The sequence below is a fragment of the Anthonomus grandis genome, chromosome 16, assembly GCF_022605725.1.
Source record: "Anthonomus grandis grandis chromosome 16, icAntGran1.3, whole genome shotgun sequence".
NCBI lineage: Eukaryota > Metazoa > Arthropoda > Insecta > Coleoptera > Curculionidae > Anthonomus > Anthonomus grandis.
In genome coordinates, this window is record NC_065561.1 from 8,914,271 (window position 1) to 8,939,714 (window position 25,444).

Consider the following 25,444-nt stretch of genomic DNA (forward strand, 5'->3'; position numbering starts at 1 on the left):
TACTAAAACATGGAAAACTAACAAAATTTTCCCAACGGGGCTACGAAATTCCAATTTTCCTCTTACGTCGCTCTGCCTGATTTATGACGCTCCGTCATCCGCCAAATGGAAACCAAACTTTAATGGGAAACAGCAATGCTGCCAAACCCCCACAACAACAAGTGTGTTAACTTGAAGAATTGAAGGGAAATATAGCAAGCAAAACTGGGGAGGCCAATTTCAAATCAATTAGGATACCTTGCCCAACATGATTCCGCTATAGAAGAAAGTATTTGTAAGCTTTCCTACACTAACGGATCACCATCTAAAAGGTCTTATTTACTCCACTCATAGCGCAATCTGTGGCACAACAGCACCCTCTAGAAGTCCCTCCATACCCCAGACATACAGGGTGTCCAAGAGAAGAATCCTAAACATGGGGATCTTGGTACCTGTTGGAGATACAGCTTCGGTTAAATTAGGAAAAAGTTGTGCACTTTGCAGCGTATTTACATGTCGTTGAGAAACTTCAAAAATTTCCATGGCCTGCTGAGATATTTGGAAAAAATGGAAATTTGCCAATATCGATTTTATTTTTTCCTGGCTTTATTTTAAAAGATATCAAAAAACTATTGACACTTTCTCATTGACACTTTTGAAGTAGTACGTGATGGCGCTTTTAAATTTTATATCCGACGTTTCGTTTCCGAGAAACCACCATCAACTTTATTTTTTTATATGGCGCGAAAAGAAAGTACACCCTGTATCTGATTCCATTTTTTATTACAAATTCAACGATGTATCACATGTCACATTTTTTTGTTAGTTAAAAGGAAAAATACAATTTTTCTTTTTTTTTAAACATATTATTAAGTAGGCTTTGGAAACAAATGCTTTGACACTTTGACGTAAATACCTTTTACCCTGTCACATATTTTTTATTAAATATTAATTGCCGTTCTTCTTACCGTGATTGTCGAGGTGTTGTTTGTTGAGTAATCATTGTTATTATTATTTACTGTTGTCGTTATTATTGCTAACATTGTGTTATTATCTTCAAATATGCCTGGTGGTCATTATAGTCATGAAGAGAAGTTTGACATGCTGTCGTGCTACATTTTGTGCTATAAAAATACTGTAAATACAGCAGCAATGTATCTTAATAAATTTCCAGATAGAAAGCAACCATGTAAATCCATTTTCTTAGAGTTGGCTCGAAATTTAAAAGAATATGGTTTGTTTAAAAAGCCTGTTTTATCTCGAAAAAAGAAATCTCTTGAAGAAACTCAAAATAATGTTTTACAAGCAGTTATTGAAAACCCCGAGATATCAACCAGGCAAATTAAAAAAAATGTAGGAGTGGCCAAATCTACAGCTCAGTTTATTTTACGTAAAAATAGATATCACCCCTACAAATTTAGAATTTGGCAAGGACTTAAACCTGGGGATTTCGAACGACGTCGGCATTTTTGTGAGGGGTATACACGTGCCTGTGAAGAGGATTTTAATTTTCCATCAAAAATAATATGGTCCGACGAAAATATGGTCACTAATAATGGTATCTTTAACCGCCGCAATAGTCATTACTGGGTCCAACCAAATCCGCGTGTTAAGAAAATATCTAGACATCAACAACGTTTTGGGTTGGGTTGGGTTGGGTTGGGTTGGGTTGGGTAAATATGTAAGTAAATATGTAATGTATGTGGGTAAATAAGTAAATATGTGGTGTGGAATTTTAGGAACCAAAATACTAGGTCCATTTATTTACCATTATTCATTAACAGCAGAACGATATCTTAATTTATTGCAAAATGATTTAGAAGACTGCTTAGATGATTTACCTCTGGCACAAGTCAATAGCTGTTGGTTTCAACAAGACGGGGCTCCTGCACATAATTCTGGGCAAGTTCGACAGTACCTTTCGCAGCGTTTTCCTGAAAAGTGGATTGGAACCTCCAGTGAAGTGTCTTGGCGAGCGCGATCCCCGGACTTAACCCCTTTGGACTTCTTCCTTTGGGGATTTATTAAAAACCGAGTCTATCAACATTCTTTTGGAACTGAGCAGGAGTTACGAGAATGTGTGACGGCCGCTTTTCAAAGTAGGTATTACGCCAGAGATATTGCGTGATGTTTTAACTGCTACTGTAAGAAGATCATACTTATGTCTAGGTAATAACGGAAACCTGTTTTTGAACACCTGTTTTAAATTAAATTTATAAAATGCGTTAATTTATTTTCTTTTTCGTTATTTTTAAAATGTATTCATTATTTGTTGCATATCGTTAGAAAAATCATAAAACATTTGTCTATTACTGATTACATTTTTTTATTTATAAGTAGTACAATGTACAATGCAAATCAATGCTTCATTTAGCTTTATCACTCTCTAAATAGATATTAAGAAAAATGTGGCAGACTCCGTAACAGGTTTTTACATACGTCAAAGCATTTGTTTCCAAAGCTTACTTAAAAAATATGCTAAAAAAATAGAAAATTTGCATTTTTCCTTTCAACTAACAAAAAAAATGTGACATGTGATACATCATTGAATTTGGAATAAAAAATGGAATCAGATACAGGGTGTACTTTCTTTTCGCGCCATATAAAAAAATAAACTTGATGATGGTTTCTCGAAAACGAAACGTCGGATATAAAATTTAAAAGCGCCATCACGTACTACATCAAAAGTGTCAATGAGAAAGTATCAATAGTTTTTTGATATCTTTTAAAATTAAGCCAGGAAAAAATAAAATCGATATTGTCAAATTTCCGTTTTTTCCAATTATCTCAGCAGGCCATGGAAATTTTTGAAGTTTCTCAACGGCATGTAAATACGCTTCAAAGTGCACAACTTTTTCCTAATTTAACCGAAGCTGTATCTCCAACAGGTACCGAGATCCCCATGCTTAGGATCCTTATCTTGGACACCCTGTATACCGGCCTCATAGAAACTCTTGACAAATAAATCAAAGGTCAGAAAGTTCCCAACACCAGGTACATGAATAGGGACTAAGGAAACATAATACAACTAACTCCACTGAGGTGTGCTGACAGGACAGGGTAGGTAAATACATTCCTAAAAATAATCAAACCCCAAAAGCCTTAAAAAAAATAAATTGCATTACTTTCAAACCCAAAATTCCATTTATAAAAACTGTAAATCACACAACCCTTCCAAGCCGATACCAAAAACCATAAACTTTTGCCCGAATTTATATGAAATCCTATGTTACATGCTTAGGGCAAAATCTACATGTAACAGTGTTCACGCCGTTATTGAAAAATATACTGCATCCATGAACATTCAAGCACCCTCAGAATGGCATACTGTCATTAGGAATGCTAGAAAGCGGCCTAAGCCATATGAGGTAGTTCAAATGAATTTTTCTGACTTTTTGGATTGGAAAGCAGTAACTTCTTTAAAAAAGATTAAGGCAACAGATGGTACCGAAATTAAAATAACAGATATAAAAAAGGCAAAGCTTTCTAAATTAGATTTAACTTGCATTGAGATTTCCACAAGTTATGATTTAGAATCACAATTTTATAAAGTTGATTAGAGTTGTCGAAAATTACCTTGCCGCGTATACAAATGAATTACCAATTAATAAATCAAAATATCAAGATCTGACAAATTTATGTAAAAATTGTCTATTAAAAAGCATTATCATTCCGAATACTTTTTCCTTACTTGTAATAACAAAGTACCTGATGTGCTACCTGAAACCGATATGAAAGATAACAGCAAAGATTAATAGCTTATTCAGATTTACATACTTTTTCTATTTCGCTTTTTTTAAGTTTAGTTTCCAAAGAATGTTTTGTTTTTTTTTTTATAAAATATTTTTTATGAAAAAATAATAAGTTTTTAATGTTTTGCTTTTTTCTATTTAGATATTTTACTTCCTTTTAGAAAGAATTTGATTTTATTTTTGTTTTATAAATGTTTATGTTACTTGTTTGTAATTTTTTTTTTAATATTTTTAATAAAAACGATTATTGTTTTTAATTTTTTTTAATTTTCATCTAAGCGCCAAGAACTTTTTTTAATAAAATGGGCAAGGGCGTATTTACTGTCTAACTACCATTTTTAAACTATACACATTTTTTAGAGAAGGCCTAAGTCCAATTAGAAAGGCGTAAAGACCGTAATGATAGAAAAGATTTTATTAGAAAAGGCGTAAACAACAAAACAATAATTATAATGGAAAACTAAAATGTTTTTTAAATTTTTTTTAAATAAAATTCTTCATTTTCAACACCACTTTATCAGTTTGTAAACAATAAAACTTATCCAAGCATTTAGAACAAGCAGTATCAATTTTTCGGATCTCCTGTAAAATTTGCTGGTTGGCACTTCTTTTTGTCGTCGATATATATTTAAGAAAAGATCTGTTGGTTCAGTTTGAAGTATGCCAGATAAGATAATTGTATTATATAAATTGTAAACCTTATAAGTTAAATAAAAAAAAAACGTCTAATATTATTAAATGAGGAAAGAATTTTAAAATTTACCTTATGCGAGATTCATTAGTTTTACTAAAAACATTTTGTAAGAAATTCTGATGTTCCGCTTGAGATTTCCAGGGACTTGTCAGGCTAACCGTTGATGTGGGTTCCGGTTTTACGGGAGATTGATATACATTATTTGCTACTGGCGACGCCTGATAAATTTGAAAGTGGCCCTAAAACCATATTTGAATAAAACAAGAGACCGTGACAAAGCTAATAATAAAAACGTTACTTGTGCACCAGATTCAATTGGCGGCGGATCTTGTACAACCACAATACAATCTTCATCATCGTCTACTAAAATTGACTGGACTGCATCCTGAACCTCTGCTGGCGGCATTCGATTAACAGCCTCCTTATACCTGGAAAAAATATCCATTAGTTAAGATACATACTTAGTTACTAGCAAATTAACTAAGGAGGAAGTTTATATTAAGGCTTCTAATGGAATAATAGTTGGGCTTAATGGTGGCAAAAATGCATCGGTCGGTGGATGTCAAAAAGTATTTAGATTGTTCTGTTCACCCTTTACCGGCTCAAAGTAACCGAAAACCACTTCTAGTAAAATTTAAGTCGACTGAACTTCGAAATACCGTTCTGACACTTAAAAAAACAAAAACCTGCACTGACTACAGGTTACTGTGGAATTGATGGCGATGAACGAAAAAGGATCAACCAGTTCATGTTAGAGAACTGTATAAGGAAGCGAGAAAGCTTAGGAACCATGGATATAAGCATGTTTGGTGTAAGGAAGGAAGAGTATACGCCTGGAAAGATGATGGACAGCCATTAGTTAAGATCTCGACACAGTCTTAGGTTAGAGAAATTATGAATTCTTGGGTAATACAGTGCATTCAGATGAAAGGATTTTTTGAAGGAAATTTTTTTTTTTTAAATTAAGATGTGTTTTTCTTCTTTTATTTTTCGAACACGTCGATTAGCATAGTCACTTGCGCGTTTTCTGCAATAAAAATTTTCTATACAGAGTACCTCAAGTAGTTTATTAGTCTAATTTCTCGTCGAATTCTTTGCTTTAAATCATCAATATTATTTGGTCTTTTCACATAAACTTTGGACTTCAAATAGCCCCATAAGAATAGATCCAATGGGGTTATATCCGGTGACCTTGGTGACCACTCAATCGGTCCTCTTGTATTTTAATAGATGTTTGGTTTAAATCTCATGTCAAATATACAGGGTGTCTCACGACGAATAGACGCGATCGATATCTCAGAAACTAATTTTTCAAAAATTTTGAAAATTTGGCAACATAGCACAGTCGATGGAGACCACAGAACTAAAATATTTTGACAGTTGTGACGTTTCCGGTTATACCGGAAGTAGGTGTCAACTTCGTTATTTTTAATGGAACACCCTGTATATTTTTACATTTTTGGCTTCCACGTGAAATTTTAGGTATATTTTGTGTATAATGTCCGAAACCTAAGCGTAACCGTTTTTGAGATATTTTTCATTTCATGTGAAAAACTATGTTCATAAGCCCTAACATAATTACCGATTACTCCCTTTTAGTAGCCTTTATTTATTGGTTAGTTTCGGTTTTATTTTAAAAGAAGGACCACTTTAAAAGACTATTTTAATATTTGGCTCAAAAAAAGATATAGGGGGGTCAAAAACTAGCATTAAAAATTAAAATGAAAAAAATCATTAAAAGGCAATTTTTTTAAATGGAAACCCCTTATTTTTATAATTTTTTTATAAAGATAATTAAAAATAAGGCTAACTTTATATAAGGTTATCTATAATATAGTCCAAAAATTGATAGTTTCCGAAATATTGACAGTTTAAATTTGGCCTAATGTTAAAAGCCGTATAGTTGTACAGGGCTCAAGGATTGTTGATTAGTTGCCCAGGACGGTTGTGGGATTTTACCATCATCTTCGTTATGGCTTGCCTTTTTGAGGTTTAAGCAACAAGGGATTATTAAACAAAATTTTTGTGATTTAAAAAAAGGCAGTTAGATACCTATGTTCCGCTGGGTTAAGAGATTCTTGTAAACCTCTCCTTATATCTAAAAAAATCCTAACTCTTTTTTCTCTTTTTATCTTAGAAACAGCTACTCTTATTCATAAATGTCCTAAACCTCCCTCTAACACTGGTCATATGACTCGCCAGGTTAACGATTTTCCCTTACTAATCCCTACATCCTCCCTCACCAAGAAATCACTTATATACCTTAGCAAAAAAATTTACAACCATGTTCCTCTATGTATTAGACAAATTTTAGAAGTTAAGAAATTCAAAAAGGAATTAAAATCACTTTTATTATCCAGGGCATATTATAGCCTTGACGCTTTCTTTAATGATACCTTTTGACCTGTGCTCTGACATCATTTTAGTGTTTTAGTTTTGTTTCCTATTAAATATTTTAATTTACTTTCTCTAAATTCTGTTTTATTGACAGCTTTACTTATTTTTTAATCAAATTTATCAAAAAGATGCTTTTTTTTTAATCTGTTTTATACAGGGTGTCCGGAAAAAGGAGGCCAATCCGCCGGCCACATATAGGGTGGACCAAAATAATGCGACTTTCGTTATGCCATTTTTTAATTGGCCGTTCGGTATTCAATTTACAGGGCGTCAAAATGAGAAATATTAAATCCTTTTTTTGAAATAAGTCGAGTGTTTCATAAGATATTAAATTAAAATTTAGTGTGAGGGGGTTTTTTGGAACGAGAAATTGAATTCCATTCACGGATTCGCTATACCTTGCAGAGGGCGCCACCTGCGGTATATTGCATGTGTTAAAAATACCAAAACTTGTTTGTACCCCTGTATAATAAGGTTCTAGTAAAAAAATCTAATTATCCAGTTCTTTCTTGTAAAAAAAGTATTCTTATTAAATGTCGGTCTGAGAATCCGTTTATTAGATATCTTAATTTTAAAATCTAGATACATTTTAAGAAGTTAACAAAATAAACGTACATAATATTTTCTAAATTAATGCTAAATTACTTATTATAATAAAAATCATAGAATAATGACCCTAAATTATTTGTTCTACGTGACCTCCATTCATTTGTATACGCATACGAACCCTCTTTATCAAAGAAAATCTAAGGCTTTGAAAAATATTTGGTTTCAACTTGAAATGCTCTCCAGCTGCAATGATTCTTTCCTTTAAATGATCCTCGCTTAAAATCGGAACCATATACAGAAAGTCTTTCATACATCCATAGACTGAAAAATCCAAAGGCGTAAGGTCGGGGTGGCCACGGAACAGGAGCATCTCGAGCCCGACCAATCCAGCGATTAAGAAATACTTGATGTAAATAGTTCCTATATCCCATTTATAGCAAAATGAGCCGGAGCACCGCCGAGTTGAAACCAAAGATTTTGTCTTAAATTTAGAGGCAAATCATCAAGCAAATCGGGCAGTATTGTAGAAACAGAAATGAATCACCAGTAAAATTACCTGGTAAAATGACAGGTCCTAAAAGAAAGTTATCCATAATACCTGCCCACATATTGGCTTTAAAATTTACTTGATGATGTGTCTCAACTATGTCCCTAGGTTTCTCTTCAGCACATATGTGTGCGTTATGGATATTTGTCATGCCGTTTCTCGTGAACGTGGCTTCGTCAGTAAACAGAATCGCCTTTATAAAATCCACATTTCTATTATTCATTTCACATAACCATCTACAAAAAGCAAGTCTTGCCTCGGGATCGTCGGGTAAAAGACCCTGTACTTTTTGAAGTTAAAATGGGTAAAGTTGCTGACTCCGTAAAATATTATGTGTCTTTTCTCAATATTTCTCATCTGTTCAGCCAAAACCCTAGTGCTAATGTTTGGTGATTCTTCGTCAATTCTTAAAATTTCTTCCTCTTACACTGGTTGAACCGTCTTTCGCTGAAACTTCCAGTCTCCCTTAGGCGGTTAATCAGATTTAAAAAATATTTTCTTTTGGGATGAAATCGTTTTGGGAATGTCTGGGCATAGTGCTAGCGGCTAAGCTAGCATTAGAGTAACATTTTCCTAGTTGAGAATTCACTTGGTCTATAAGCCATTATGGTTTTATAAGTTGTAAAAAAACACACCAAATACAAACATGTATTAAAAAATGTAGATTTAGGAGTAATTGAGAAGCTTGTTAAGAGCGTCAGAAGCGTCTAAATTTGTCACTTTAAGAGTACGTAAAAAGTTACTGGTGCCCGAAGTCAGCCAATTTGTTTTGAAGGAAATATCTAAATTTTTAAATGAAGACATTTAATAAACGGATTCTCAGGCCGACATTTACTAAGAATACTTTTTTTACAAGAAAAAATTGGGTAATCAGAATTTTTTACTAGAACTTTATTATACAGGGGTACAAAAAAGTTTTGGTATTTTTAACACATGCAATATACCGCAGGTGGCGCCCCCTGCAAGGTATAGCAAATCCGTGAACGGATTTCTATTTCTCGTTCCAAAAAAACCCCTTACACCAAATTTGAATTTAATACCTCATGAAACAGTCGACTTACATAAAACGAACGATTTTATATTTCGCATTTTGACGCCCTGTATATTGAATACCGAGCGCCCAATTAAAAAAGGGTATAACGAAAGTCGCATTATTTTGGTCCACCCTATATGTGGTCGGCGGATTGGCCTCCCTTTTCCGGACACCCTGTATAATTGATTTTGGTAATGTGTGTAAATTTTATGGTAAAGTGTTTTAGATGTTATGTTTGTTTGAAATTTAAAGTGAATTTGGAATTTTTTAGTTTTTAGGATGCTTGTATAGATTTTGTTGTCTTACGTAATATAGCACATTTTCTTTTTTTCTTTCTTAACTGTTCCTTGTATATACCGGGTGGTGCGTCGCCGAGCGGAACATAGGAAAACCCATTTTTAATTCGATTGCTTGCTCTCACAGTAATATCATCGTGAATTTTATCCAATACGTAACGAAACAATTCCGGAGATAATCGAAAATATTCTTTAAATTTTGTGTCATTTGATATAAGGTGACGGCATATCAGAATTTCATAGGCACCCTCCGTCTCCCGTTTTTTATAAATATCAGATTCTTGCCTTCTGCCCTCCTCTTCTGACGATTCTTCGTCCTCAAGAACTATTAGAATAGCCAAACTTAGGTCGTCCATCTTGCAAAAACCACACACATCAGATCTTTGATCTGAACTGTCAACTGGCTCTTGCCAGCGTATTTTATCGCACCGTATTACTTTACAGTAATATTCACCGTCCAAAGCGGCCGTACTACTCGTTGACAAAAACGGCCGCCAAATTACGGCCGCCAAATTACGGCCGCTCTTTTGCGGTAACGCTTCGTAGGAAACCGAAGCTTTACCCTTGCAAGTTGATTCAATACTGATTTGTAACGGTAAAACGTGTTCTAGTCATTTCGAGCGCGGCCGGCTTGCGCATCTTCACGAACTAATCAGCAGGGTTGCCGATGTTAACAAGAAGTTTCGGAATCCCCAACAAAGATACTTTGCTTGGTTTCATAAATACAGTTTTTTGAAAACCGAAATTCGTATTTAATGTGTGTAGGACTTCTACTTGTAAGAAGCGCTGCCTACACAGCTTGTTACACTTTTGATGCTTAACTATATTCTATAATGTATATTCCTTTTTAAAGTTAAAAGGACTGAAAAATGTTTTATTTTGAAGAAGCACAAATATTGTTGAAATTAATTATTAACACAAATAGTAAGATGGTAGGAACATAGGAAAACCCAAATTTAAGATAACTAAGATAAGAGACCAATCTGGTAAACCCTTCTGCAAAGTTTCAAAAAATTTTAATAAGGGAATCTTGAATTATTCAATTAAATGTAATTGCAAAATTAGCAAATTTTTGGCTTTGCACGAGGGTTTGTCAGATTGGTCTCTTCAAAAAGTTATCTTACATTTTTTCTGTAAAATGTACAGGGAATCCAATAATTAACCCCCTTAAAATTTACATGGGATTGCCTATGTTCCGCTCGGCGACGCACCACCCATATACCGGGGGACACAGGCAAAAAGAAATACTTAGTAACTATATTACTCTTTAAGATAAACAAATGAAATTTGGTATTCGATGGAATTGTTATAAGAGCATCTTTTGAAATATTCAGTTGTTTTTCGTCACTTCCAGTTTAACCGGGAGTGACACTAACTTTCTTATTTTAAATGGGACACTTGGTATATTATTACGTATTTCTATAGAAAATAAGAATCAGAGAACAATGATACTGTATTTGATACCTTTTGTTTTATACTCAAAGAAAAAAATCATATTTTTAAATTTTAAAATAGGGTACCATGAATGAATTGAAAGTTTTAATTTTTAATCAATCATCGAAAAATAGTTTTCAGCGCATTTTATGACTTAAAAGAGCATTTAAATGGAACATTTTTTAAATCTAACTAAGAATATTCGAAAGTTATTACGAACATTTTATATCTTAAGGCAAATTTTATGCAAAAAATTATTAATATCTGTATATAAATCTTTGGTGGAGTCACTTATCACATATGGTATCGTTGTATGGGAAGGTCTGTGTCAAAACTCTTTAAATTCCTTAAACGCAGTGCAGAACTATATTTTAAAAGTTGTGTTTGAAAAAAATAAGCTCTACTCAACAAATCTGTTATACTCCAGCGACATTTTTGATGTTCGATTAATCTATGTATTAGAGGTGTGCTGCTTTATTAAAAAAAATAACAAAAAAAAATAACTATGTAATGCATTCTTATAATATAATGCAATTATTGTTTCTAACGTAAAAAACAATAATTTCAATTCTTTCTTGTAACGTCAACGTCATTTTGGAAATTGTTAAAAACTTTATGTTTAAGACTTCAATGTGTGAAATGAACTGTACCAAACGCATAAATGATTAATAGGTACAAAAAGAAAAACGATATTTGATATTCTTTTTTGTTATTATTGTTATTGTTTGTAAATACCTCAATAACTGACAAGCTGTCATTTTAACACGAATGACAGTAGAAGTCGCAAACTTGGCAGTTGTACTCAAGTTCAAAAAAACGTTCAAAATAGAGTCATCAGTCGACATCCATTTTCATTTGGGGGTGAAAATAGGCGCAAAACGTACCCCCCTCAAAACAAAAATCGACGGATCCGTTTTTCTTTTTTTAGATTTTCGGAAGGGAGGGGGGCAGTTTTTTGAGGTGGACAGGTTGAGTTGAGACACCCTGTATAATCGACATAATACTAAAAACAATCTTTTATTGGAAATTCTACAGCACAACTATTTGAGCGAGCCTTTAGATATTCTTCTGCAGTCAATTTATAATTCTATAAAAACAAAGGTAAGGACACAAAGTCACGGTCTCATCAAATCCATATAATTTCTTAAAAAAGCTTAAAAGCTACACGTGTTTCCCTCCTGTCGGAGCCTCATCAGGCCTAGACCTACACAGATCACATTACAACTGTATCTGTACAACTGAGTTGTAATGTGATCTGTGTAGGTCTAGGCCTGATGATGCTCCGACAGGAGCGAAACACGTGTAGCTTTTAAGCTTTTTTAAGAAATTATATGGATTTGATGAGACCGTGACTTTGTGTCCTTACCTTTGTTTTTGTTTTCGTTTGGTCTCTTAGAGAAAAATGGATGATACGTTTCTATTATAATTCTATTCCAATGGCGATTCGGCAATACTCTACCGCATTTAAGAAGACATTTAAACTGTATTTGTAACAGGGGTAACAGTGTACTTTTATTCGTAATTGTATAATATCATTCATATTTACCATTGTATTTATTTATTTATATGTATAGTTACTCTCATGAACTAAAGAATGCAGAATAATATTCAAAATTTTGTTATATCCAGTATTGGCCAAAAGTAGATAGACAAAGTATTTTTAAATCTAAAAAAGAATGAAAAATACTTATAATCCAGGTATGAAAATATATTTTGAAAAACTGAAAAATAATTATAATTATGCATATAATTTGTTGAACTAATAAACTGTTCCAGGAAAAATAATAAATAAAGATGATTATGCTGCACAAAATTAGATAGATATTAAACAGAGTCTCTACCATATTACTTAACAAAACAAATTAAATACATTTTATTCTAGAAATAGTTACAAAGGAATCCCTAGATCATTAATTTTTAGTAAAATAGCCATTATTATCTTGCATTATTACTGCAGATTGGAATCTATCGGATGTACAACTAAGAGAGGTCGCCGGTCATATCTCAGTAACTAGTCATCCCACAGCGTAGGGAAAAAAATATTTCTGATAAAAGCTGCAAGGAGAAATTGCTGGAAATTATTTACAAGTTCGTGCGATGACCGCTAGGGGGCGTAATACAACATTGAAATAGAAAAAATTGGTTTTATTGAAAATATTAAAAATGAATCCTAGAGAAGGATGATGCCATTTTAAAGTATGATAAATTGTAATAAAACATTTTTCATTTCAAATTTTTTTTTTAATCTGTCAAATAATAGGTGGGGGAAGGGTTGAATATTTATATATAAAATTCTTTATAACTTTTGATTGTCCTAACGAATTTTAACGAGATTACTTTTGTTTTAAAGGGTAATTATTAGGCTTTTATGTGGCGTAATTACTTAGTCGTTTTTCAGCGTCTGGCAAATATTAAATACAACGATGTAATTTTTTACATTTAGGCTAAAAGAGCATAAAAAACATAAAAACTGGCGCAAACCGCAACTTGATATCTTATTTTATTCCGAAATTATAAATTAAAATATTTTTGAACAATGAAATCCGTCACCGCGCTGGCATTATTGCGTCACGGGTTAGTAGTAAGTTTTGGAAACAAATAAATTTGATAAATATTTTCGGGGTCATGATAAAACGTTTATGATCGATGTCAAATGTAACGTCGAAGACAGTTTTTGAAATCATTTAAGTTTTTAAAAATGCCAAACGACATAGCTTTTGATATGTTAGCAGTGTATTTTGAGTTAATGCAAAGAAATACTGGAAGTATTCGCGGCAATATTCATCGAAGACGAAGGCGAGGGCGCATAGAGGCAAACGTTATAAATGTTTTGACATATATTGAAATAAACCCTCACATAAGCATCCGAAATATTTCTAGGGAATTGGGAATATCCCACGGTACAGTAGAAAATATTCTGAAAAAGCACAGGTACCTATTTTTATTTGTTATAATACTAATAAGCATCCTAATATCTTATATTTGTTTTTTATTAAGACTTCATCCATATCACGTGGTTCTGCACCAGGCGCTTCTCGAAAAAGACTTTAATAACAGACTTAATTTCTGTCATTGGCTGTTGAACATGGTTAGAGAAGATACCCGATTTATCTCGAAGATATTATGGACGGACGAGGCATCATTTAGCAGTGATGGTGGTGTAAACCTGCATAATCTGCATTATTGGGACGAAGAAAATCCCCGTTGGCTCCGCGAGACTCAACACCAAGGCAGATGGACTGTAAATGTGTGGTGCGGCATTATTGGCGGAAAAATTATTGGTCCTTTCTTTTTCAATCAAACACTTTCTGGTAATGTGTATTAAAATTTTTTGCAAAATGATCTCCCGGGGTTAGTAGAAGATGTTGATTTGGAAACAAAAGGGCAAATAATTTTCCAACATGATGGTTGCCCTGCACTTTTTGCAGTTCAAGTTCGTCAATACTTAACCAGGCAGTATCGTTTGTGGATAGGAAGAGGAAGTATATTTCCTTGGCCTGCTCGATCTCCAGATCTGACTGTCCTAGATTTTTATCTGTGGGGAAGGATTAAAGATTCAGGTTTTGCCGCCTCACCCACAACACAGAACGACATGCAGGACCGAATACGTAATGCAATAAATTCCTTACCCACAGCCGAAATCCAGACAGCGGTTCTGTCAACGACAGAACGACTTCGACTATGTATTGAAAATAAAGGAAAACAGTTTGAGCATCTAGGACACCATTAAAAATATAAAACAATTTATTTATTACAAAAATTTAAGTTCTGGAGTTTTTTTTTGTTCAAAAACATTTTAATTAAAAATTTCGGAATAAAATAAGATATCGAGTTGCGGTTTGTGCCAGTTTTTATGTTTTTTTCAGCTCTTTTGGACTAAATGAAAAAAATTACATCGTTGTATTTAATATTTGTCAGAAAATCTCAACACTCTCAAACACTTTTTTCCCATTTCTCCTCAAAGGCTTTGAATAACTCATCGCTTCAATTTCACCCCCCTCCCCCCTATACTTCGATCAACAATTCCCTTAAGTTTTCGATTGGATATAGATCGGGCGACTGAGAGAACAACTTTAAAACTGGTGTTTGTTCCTTTTCAAAAAACAGATTCACAAGCTTTGACGAATGTTTTAGGTCATTATCCTGTTGAAACTTTTAAGTAAGTTATCTTCAGAAAACGGCAGCATGACACTTTTAAGAATATATATACTATATCCATTATACCATTTATGCGATATAACGAGCCCACACCAAAACCAGAGAAGTATCCCCACATCATAACCGATCCTCCTCCATGCTTTACTGTGGGTTTGGTAAACTTGAGATTCAAACGTTGAACAGAGGGCGTATTACAAACTGCATACCATCTGAATTAAATAGTCGCTGCAACATGTTTTTTTCCATTAATGTTTTGTCCAATCAAGGTATCTACGGATAAATTCTAATCGGGCCAAACGGTTTTTTTTTTTACTTAGAAGAGTTTTTTTCGCTGTGTCGACGTGCGAATTATACTAATCTTCTTCTTCTTACCGTTCTAGAAGGTACATTACACACTCCTAAAGTGGTTACTGGTGCTTATTTGCTTCATTTTGCATACAGCCCTTTTATTCGTTTTTTTTTTGGTCGTCCAGACGTTGTTTTTGGTTCAATCGATCCAGTCCTTTCATATTTGTTTATTATCGCCCAAACAGCAGCCTTTTTGATATCAAATCTTCGTGCAATTCCGACTTGACGCTCACCCTCGCTATAGGCTTCAATAATTTTTTGTTTAAAATCAACTGATATTCTTATTCCGTGTCGCATGTTACAGACCTTATGTACATTGACCCATGACATTATGTACCTTCACAAGCACTTACGGTACTAGTAACGAGATTTTATTTTTGGAACGTTAAACCGAAAGAATTGTAAAGAAATTTTTTGTCTATCTATTTTTGGCTAGAGGAATTTAAATAATTATTTTGTCAGTTTTATTATTATTCAGTCAGCCAAAGAATTTTTTTAATGGGCAATATATTTACCTGTTTGTACAAAAGAACTAATAAGAATTCATATTTTTAAATAGTTGACAACATCTACTCAGGTTTATTAATGTTTTATGAAAAATTATTTTGTCTATCTACTTTTGGCCAATACTGTATCTATTTAGTAAAATTTGCCATACTCGGTTAAGCTGAGCAGATTGTACTGGACTTTGCCGAGTATAAAATAAAGTAATTTTATTATTATTATTATTATTATTAAAAAGAAAAATTTATTCACCTTATACTTCTTAACTCTTCAATTGAATACTCAGTGTCTGGATCAGCATATACCCTATGCTTGGGATATCCAAAAACTTGCGTTGGACTAGGCGGATCTGGAAATTTTATCAAGGACACATGCCAGTTGGAATAATCCTCTAGAGTTTCCTTTGGTCTATTAGCTGGCAGGAAGTTTCTTGAAGAATCATCTTCTTCATCCTCATGCACTAGAATTAAAATGATACCAAATTTATCAAAAATCTAAAACAATTGAGTAAATTCTAACCAGTAAATCCTAAACTACTTGATGGATGATTTGCCATAACTCTTTTCTTGTGCGGCACAGTAGTCCAAGGACCAGGTTTCATAGTATTTTCTTTAGGACCCTCTTGCCTCTTTGCGACAGTTATTATACTATCTGGAGCTACACCACCTATCATTAAAACCTGTTAACAAATTATTTCTACCAATTAAAAATCAGCCATACCCATTATTGCGTTAGATGCCGCTTCTTCATATATATGTAGTTGTTGATTGGGCCTAACATGACTCGGCATGCTGGTAATGCCATTAGTTGCTCCCGAGGGTACTCTCACACTGCTAACCCTTCCAGAGCGATATGTGTGAAGTGACATCAAAGCGTTTCTTTTTTCTTGTAAACGGTTTTCGTTTGGCCCAAATATCATCTGTTAAAATAAACTTAATTTATTTATTTTTTATTTTATTTATTTGTTATATGTATCAATAGCTATGAAGGCAAGTACAGACACTAACTTCAGTAGACCAGCTGAATTGAATTTTTATTGAAATAACCGAACAGTTTTTACAACTGGGCCTAATATGCCCAGGGGCATATACTACATACAAGAAGAAAATGACTCATGAAGTAACTTTATGTATGGTAGTTCTGAGGAGGGTGAAAAGGGGAAAAATCGTATAATTACAGTACAACAAATACAAATACAATACAAATACATACAAAAAGATTTTATTTGTCAGTTTTATAATGAAGTTACATTTTTGTGTTCACTTATTTTATTATGACAAATAGGAGTGTCTCTCGATTAAAACAACCGTTTGCCTGCACCAACAGTAAACTGTAGTACAAGTGAGACAACCCTTTTAAAGACCTTAAACAACTATTTACATTCCAGTGGCAATACATTTTAAATATTTATGAGCCAAAATTAAAAGAACCTATATTTGAATAGGAATGTAAAAACAAAAACAAAAATCAAGAGAAACCACTAAGAAAAATATTAATAACAAAAAGACATGCACACTCATGACGTTATATAATTACGATTTACGCTTAAAGTTGTCGTCGAATCAAAAAGTCGTTAGTTGTAGGGAATACGAAGATCTGCAACTTTTTTAGAAGTCACTTTTCAACATAACATCAAAGTTTCCAAGAAAACCACCAAAAACCCGATTTTCCAATTTTAAATTTTTAATTTTCAGACATCTTTTTCGATTCTTTGAGACTTGGTGTAAATGTTTGTTTTAGTGTCCTACAGAATCTCAATTTTTTTTAAATCAAAATATAAAAAATTTTTGGAGATATTCTATTTCGGCAAAAATAAGATTTTCATAAAATGGATCCCTATACTGATTTTTTTCATCGTAGAGGGTTCGTGAACCACTCATTTTCTTCTTTAAGGAATTTAATTTTCCGATAAATAAAAAAAAAGATTTACTTCCCACCCAAAAAATTAATTTTGCAACAGTGACATTTGCAATAATTGTTAAATATTGGTTTTAATTTTAATAAAAAGAAAACTAATTGTCTCATTGAATTCTACGAAAAAAAAATATAAAAGAGGCTATATTTCATTCTTTATTACATAGCGCCCTGTAATTGTTAATTAACGAATGTTATACTCTTATGTATGGTCTATACAGTGCGAACGTAAAGGTTGGAATAAATTCATTTAAAATTCAGGGGTATGTTCAAAAAAAAAACGCTCGGACAAGTCGATTTTTATTTTTAACTGCGGGTTTTCTTACTATAATTTTATGTATACAGGGTTGCCCAAAAATAAGTTACGGTCATCAACGTAATTTTTTTAAATGTAAACACCTATTTTTTATTTTAGATTTAGGTTCTACATCAAATTCTAAGTACATTTCATGTACCATGTCCTATACCTAAACTCGACCGTTGACGATTGAACACAATAAAAGGCTATTTTTGGAAGAGTTATTTATATCAAGTTATTTATATTTAATTAATTTATTAAGTGTTGAAAATCGCTGCCACGAACCTCTTGGCAATATCCCAGTCGATGCTGAAATTCTTGTAAAACGTTATCGATAACAGAAGGTTCTATCAATCTTATTTCTTCCGTTATTCTAATTTTTAAATCTTCAATGTTGTTTGGCCGATTAACATAAACTTTGGACTTAAGATACCCCCACAAAAAAAATCTAAAGGAGTCAGATCCGGCGATCTGGCCGGCCATTCAATTGCACCCCTCCGACCAATCCAACGTCCAGGGAAAACGGTATCCAGGTACTGGCGCACGGGACGAGTGTAATGGGCTGGAGCTCCATCTTGCTGATACCATAAGGAATTATCTAATATATCCGGGTCTTCTGGATCGGGGTATAAAGTGGCAAGGCATGGAACCAAGTCATTTTCTAAAAACTCTAAATACCTCTCACCATTCAAGTATCCTTCAAAGAAAAAGGGCCCTATAACCCTGTTTTCAATCACCCCCGCCCAAACATTTACTTTTTGAGGGACTTGGCTGTGGCACTCCATCATCCAGTGCGGATTTTCAGTAGCCCAATATCGGCAGTTTTGCCGGTTTACACTACCATGAAGACAAAACGTTGCCTCATCAGAAAATACAATTTTTTTTGAAAATTGTAGATTAGCATGGCACAAGTCCATAAGTTTCTCACAAAATTCTAAACGCATATCTGGGTCATCTTCATTTAGTTCATGAACCAATTGAACTTTGTAAGGGTGCCATTTATTTATACCTAAATACTTAACGACGGATATCTGGGATATCTGATTTTCTAACGCAATATTGCGAGTCGTTTTATGGCAATCTTCTTCAACTGCCAGCAAAACATTTAGTTGCTTCTCTTCTGATATACTTGACCGACCTTTCGTATAATTATCCCTGACATGACCCAAATCCCGATATTTCTGTTCTATTTTACTGACAGTACTTTGAGATATACGTGGCCTATTAGGATACTTGGCATGATAAATTTCACAGGCTTCCATCTGAGTGCGCATTCTGTTTCCATAACCAATCATCATCAAAATCTCCATTCGCTCTCGCTCACTAAGACGTACCATTTTTTGAAATTTTCATTTTATCTTTTGATAAACTTAACACAAGCAAAACTTTGCTTAGGCATCTAAATCAAACTAAATTCACTCAAAATTATTTGATGTCAACAAATTGTGACAAGTTAACAATCAAAAACACCAACCACAAATGTAAATAACCAAACAATAACTGATAGGTTGCTTGATATAAATAACTCTTCCAAAAATAGCCTTTTATTGTGTTCAATCGTCAACGGTCGAGTTTAGGTATAGGACATGGTACATGAAATGTACTTAGAATTTGATGTAGAACCTAAATCTAAAATAAAAAATAGGTGTTTACGTTTAAAAAAATTACGTTGATGACCGTAACTTATTTTTGGGCCACCCTGTATACATAAAATTATAGTAAGAAAACCCGCAGTTAAAAATAAAAATCGACATGTCCGAGCGTTTTTTTTTTGAACATACCCCTGAATTTTAAATGAATTTATTCCAACCTTTACGTTCGCACTGTATAGGATCTCCTGTGTCCTATTTGCCATGTGTGACTATTGCTATTTCCGAAACTATTGGAGATACGAGGGCGGATACGAAATTAAAAAAAAAAGTTGCAAATTTTGATGCTTATTCTAAATCATTTTACAGCGTTGCAAAATATTTATTAGTTCGCCAATTACAGGGTGATATATAAAAAACGCCAAATTTTTACGCCAAAATATTACAAAGTTTTACAATTTTTTGTGCTCTAGAAAACTTCACCTTTAATGTTTTTTTATGATGGTATCTTGACAGCTATCAACTTCTTTTTTTTAAATTATTATATAGCTATCAACTTCTTTTTTTTAAATCTTTTTTTTAAATTAATATATCATTTTTTATAACTTATTTTAAAAGCATTTTTATTTTCTTTAAAATGATGTATCTTATTGATACGTTTCCCAACGTTTCAACGTATTAATATCCATCATTAGGCATTTTTCCTTAATGCAGGCCCTTTTTTTAATCGCAATTAATTACTTATTAATACAGTAAAAAGTTGATCTTTTTGGTTGTTATTTAAAAATATTTATAAACCCTAAAATAATATAGTGGTAATATTAATAATAATTCCATTTTAGACACAAAATGACTTGGTTTTTTAAATAACCTTTAAAGAGTGTACAATTTGTTTAGCTGTGATCAATTTATTTATTCAACAATCATCTGCTGAATAACATTATTGCTACTCAATGTTAAACATCAATATTAAAAGGAGGTATTTAAAAAAATAAATATTACAACAATGATCTGACTAACTTTGTAATAAATTAATTTTTAATAAACAATATAATAATGAACAAAAATAAATCTAGAACTTATTTAAAATAAATAAAGGCTATTAAATAATATGTATATAATTTTGAAATAAATTGTTATTCATCTAAATGTCCGAAATGACCACCATTATTTTGTAAACATTTTCACGCATTGGTTACAATTTCTCTTTGAATGTTCCTTAACATTTGCGGAGAAATTTTATTCCACGCCTCTCTTATTTTTAAACTTCCTCTAAATTTTGACGCGTAATTTGATAAACCTGGTCCTTAACAAAACCCCATATGTAAAAATCCATGGGTGTTATATCAAGCGATCTTGCTGGCCAATTTCTAGGACAGTTATTACCAATCCAACGATGTGGTTTAAAATTATGTAGAAACAAACGGTGTACACTGTGTCCCATTTTGAATGAGATTGCAGGGTATCTCACAGGATTATTTTTTAAGATATAACTTTGCGGTTTTCGCGACCGTGTATAATTTTTTTGTAAAACGAGATGCTATTATTTCTCAGGCCCTGTATAAGATATAAAAAAATGAAAACTGCTTATAATATATATTTTTATATAAAAGTCAGTGACATATTTAAAAAAAAAATTTGGAGCACTCTTTTTAAGATTGGGCACAAACTTGGTATTTTTAAATGGAACACGCTGTATATTTTAACGTCAATTTTTTTCCTGAACAGATTGATGTATCACAACCTAATCTTTAATAAATTTTACCTTCAAAAATCACAAAAAAAAAAATTATGTTTGTTTTTTTAATAGTAGACCACGAATTCTTTCACACGTGCATGTAATTATTACTTTTTTAATGTGCCATGTGATTTAAACCTATTTATTTAATAATATTACTCAAAATATTACACTTTAACATAAACTTAAAAATGTTGAAAACAAAAAAATAAAATCAGTACAGATTTAACATTAAAAACTGTAATTACAACATTGACATTTTTTCTTATACATAAACCACATACAGTTTCAAGTCGCCTTAAGGCATTTAAAATTACAAATGGTTGCCTTTGTAATTTTCTGGATGCTTCTTCGGTTGAGGCTCGGAATTCATGTACAGTGTGTCCCAGGATGAGCGAATTTATACGTAAAAATTACAAAAAATTTTGTACTTGAAATCTGACCGATTGGCATCCAGCCCTGCTTGATTAAAAAATAAAATTAAGCATATTTTTACTTTTTAAAAATCAAGCATGCCTTGATACGAGCATTTTTTAAATTTTATGAGTAAGTAAAGTAGTATTTCTAGGCAAAATATAAAAAAGGTTTATAAGAAAAAGTTGTTTAGAATGCAAAATTATGCCCGAATACCGAATTTCATAACCATAGGACTACTTTGATTTATACGTTCTGTGTACCAATTATTTTTTTTTATCCATATTTAATTATTAGAGAAAAACTAACTAATTTATTTATCTAATAGTTAAATCGCTTATCTAAGACTTACAAGCCATCCTCAAAAATATGTTTGTAATAAAATGTACATAGTACGTCTAATTTAATAAGAAAACTTACTTATTTTAAATTTATTCAATGTAGCTACCATTATCAAAACATTTTTCAATATCTTTTCTAAGCATTTTAAAAGAATTTCTAATTTCTTCAATGTAAATTAAATTACAAGCATCTCTAATTCTTTGTTTAAGTAATTCCCTGTCATTTGGTAATGGCTCGGAATAAACAATTTGCTTGAGCCGGCCCCATAAATAGGAATCAGAAATAGTTAAATCAGGTGACCTTGGCGGCCACCCAATTGGGCCGCGTCTTCCAATCCATTGATTTAGGAAAGTTCTAAATATTCAACCACTACATACAGTGTTTTCATTTAAAACGATCCACCCTTAATAACTTTCTTATTCTCTATTCAACGGTACCAAAAAAAATGAAATCGGTAAATGTGTAAGCAAATAGTTAGCGAAAATGTCTAGAAATAATGAATATTTTATTTACGCCAAACTTTGGTATTTTAAATGAATACTTTTAGTGTGGTACCTACATCATTTTAAAATTCTTACATTTTTTATAATAGATCATCAAAAAAAAAAAATACAAGCAATTTAGAAGTTAAAATGTGTGGTAACAAACAGTACATTTAGTTCAAGCAAATTATTTATTTTTCTCAGTAAAGAATGTGTACCGTTATTTGCGAGAAAAAAGAGTGTCTTCAATTTTTTTGCAAAAATCTTTGCAGTCTTATAACTTTGTATGTGTATTTATTTCACTTATATTTTTTGCGAAACCTACCTAATAGGTACAAAAAGGTACAAAAGGCATTTAAAAAGCAGGCGATTTATTATTGTTAAAACTGTCAGTTTGACGCGTGCAATTTTTCAATTTTAGTTAAAACAGTGAGTTAATAAAATGGTGTATACGCTAGCCGAAAGAATAGAAATAATTTTCCTTTATGGAGCTCAAGATCGGTGTGCTCGCAGAACCGCGAGAGCATTTAATGAAAGGTATCAAGATAAAAACGTGAGCCATAAATACGCATTAGAATTGATACGAAAATTTGAAGAGACGGGATCGATTTGCAATAAGAAAAAATATGAAAATAGAGTTGTCGATGAAGCATGCCAAGTTGAAGTACTAGGACAATTTGCTATGGATCCAACTTTGTCTATACCAAAGGCCGCAAAGCTAACAAATATTTCCACTGGTTCCGTACATAAAGTTAAAAAAAAAATAAGTTCTTTCCTTATAAAATTCATATTCTTCATGAACTCGGAGAAGATGATTTTGATAGGAGAATTCAATTTTGTGAAGTGATGTGCCAGCGAATTGATGACGATCCCCATTTATTGAAGAACATTTGCTTCAGTGACGAATCGACCTTTTTTTAAATGGCCTGGTGAACAGACATAACTGTAGATAGTGGGATAATGAAAATCCGCATTCGGGAAGGTCATACCCAATATCCCCAAAAAATTAATGTTTGGGCAGGAATTTATGGGAATGAAATAATCGGGCCATTTTTTTGGAAGAAAATTTGACTGGCGAAATTTATTTAAACCTTTTAGGAAATGCAATATACCCTTCCATCATCCAATCTATGGAAAATCAAGTAGATCAACATGGTGCTATATTACTGAATGAAAATAATATACATTTTCAGCAGGATGGAACTCCGCACGTACTACACTTTGGTGTTCGAGAGTGGCTTGATGAAAATTTTCGAGAAAAGTGGATTGGCAGACGTGGTGCAATCGAATGGCCTGTGCGGTCTCCGGACCTAACCCCACTAGACTTTTTTCTTTGGGGCTACTTAAAAAGCAAAGTTTATAAAACCCCACCTGAGAGTATCGAGAGTTTAAAAAATAGAATATTTCAAGAATGCAGAGAAATTAGCGAGCAGACCCTTGCCAATGTTCGTAAGGAGTTTGAAAATAGGCTTTTTTATTGTCTTGCTAATAACGGCGCGCATTTTGAACATTTAATAAAATAAATTTGTTAAACTAATTAAATTTGTTTTTCTATCCTACCGATTTACACTTTAATTGCTTCTTGGTCAATCAATTTTATTTTTTTTTTACAACCATTGATAACATAATAAATGCCCTTTAAAATAATGTATCACACCATGGGGTAGCCATTTGACATACCAAAGTTTGGCGTAAATAAAATATTCATTATTTCTAGACATTTTCGCTAACTATTTGCTTACACATTTACCGATTTCATTTTTTTACCGTTGAATAGAGAATTTTACGCTGCTTACTATGATGTATCACTCGATGGGGGTTCCCATTTGACATATTAAAGTGAGGTTAGCTGGAGGTAAGGAGGTGATTGACAGAACTTCAGTAAATGCATAATTAAACGTCCCCCTGTATATCTAATTTGACGTGTTTTTTTTTCTTTTTTTTATTTTTTTTTTGTTTTTACGAAAGTTATTAAGGGTGAATTGTTTTGAAATGAAAGCACTGTATACACTGGAGCTTTGATCCTGTCCTGGAGTAGAGGTTCTAAGCATTCTTTTACAAAATCTTTCAAAATTTGAAGATACATTTCTTGTTTAAGAGATCCTTCAATAAAGTAGGGTGCAATAATACCTAAATGGTAAGATATGGCGCACCATACGTTGACTTTTTGAAAATATGGCCTCTTGTCATGGATTACAAAGTTTGGCGTTTCATTGGACCAAAACCGACAATTTTGGGATGAAATTACACCATTTGTCGTGAAAGTAGATTCGTGCGAGAATATTTTTTTATGAAAATCCCTGTTCTCTAAAATTTAATCTCCTAAGCAATCAGAAAATAATAAACGGCGCGCTTCATCCCCCTCTTCTAAAGTATGTAACTTGGTTTGAATGCTTTAATATCGTTGGCATGATAAATTCTTTGTTATTCAGTTTTGCTTATGTTCAGCACCGCCGACCTAGCTCTCAATAACATCTGGGATTCTCAGCAATTAACTCCAAAGCAAGGATTCTAGCAGCATCGTTGTCATCGTATCTCTTTGTCTGCTTTTTTTTATCTCATCACTACCCGTGGAAAATTTTTTGCTTCAAATTTAACATTTTTCTGTAAATTCTGATAATATTATTAATAACTTTTATAAACTTTACACTAAGATAATGACAAAAGTCCTTTTTTTTTGTACATAACTTTAACAGTGACAATATTTTATAGTAGATGCCACATTTAATTGAGAATGTTTACGTTTTAAAAAGTTTGACAAAAACTCGTAAATGCAGCAAAAAAGAGCCCAATATAATAAGCGGCATGCATTCCACGAACAAAAAAATCCTACCAATCGTAAAATGAATTTGTCCAAGGACAATAATTTTTAAAATAATTTTCACTATTTTAACTATTAATATTTATTTGGTTTTTTGTTTAAACTTTTGTGAGTGAGAATAAATAATTAATAAATAATTTAAACATAAAAATCAA

General features: G+C 32.5%; 1 protein-coding gene across 1 annotated transcript in view; it reads right to left on the reverse strand.

Moving 5' to 3' along the window:
- LOC126745466 (mitotic checkpoint serine/threonine-protein kinase BUB1 beta-like) overlaps positions 1-25,444 on the reverse strand; it is a 129,234-nt gene that overhangs the window by 74,374 nt on the left and 29,416 nt on the right. The window contains exons 4-8 of the mRNA XM_050453320.1: positions 16,412-16,610; positions 16,211-16,357; positions 15,944-16,151; positions 4,724-4,853; positions 4,495-4,664 (exon numbers count right to left, since the gene is read on the reverse strand). Of these exons, the coding sequence (XP_050309277.1) occupies positions 4,495-4,664; positions 4,724-4,853; positions 15,944-16,151; positions 16,211-16,357; positions 16,412-16,610 (854 nt within the window). The remainder of the gene's footprint in view (positions 1-4,494; positions 4,665-4,723; positions 4,854-15,943; positions 16,152-16,210; positions 16,358-16,411; positions 16,611-25,444) is intronic.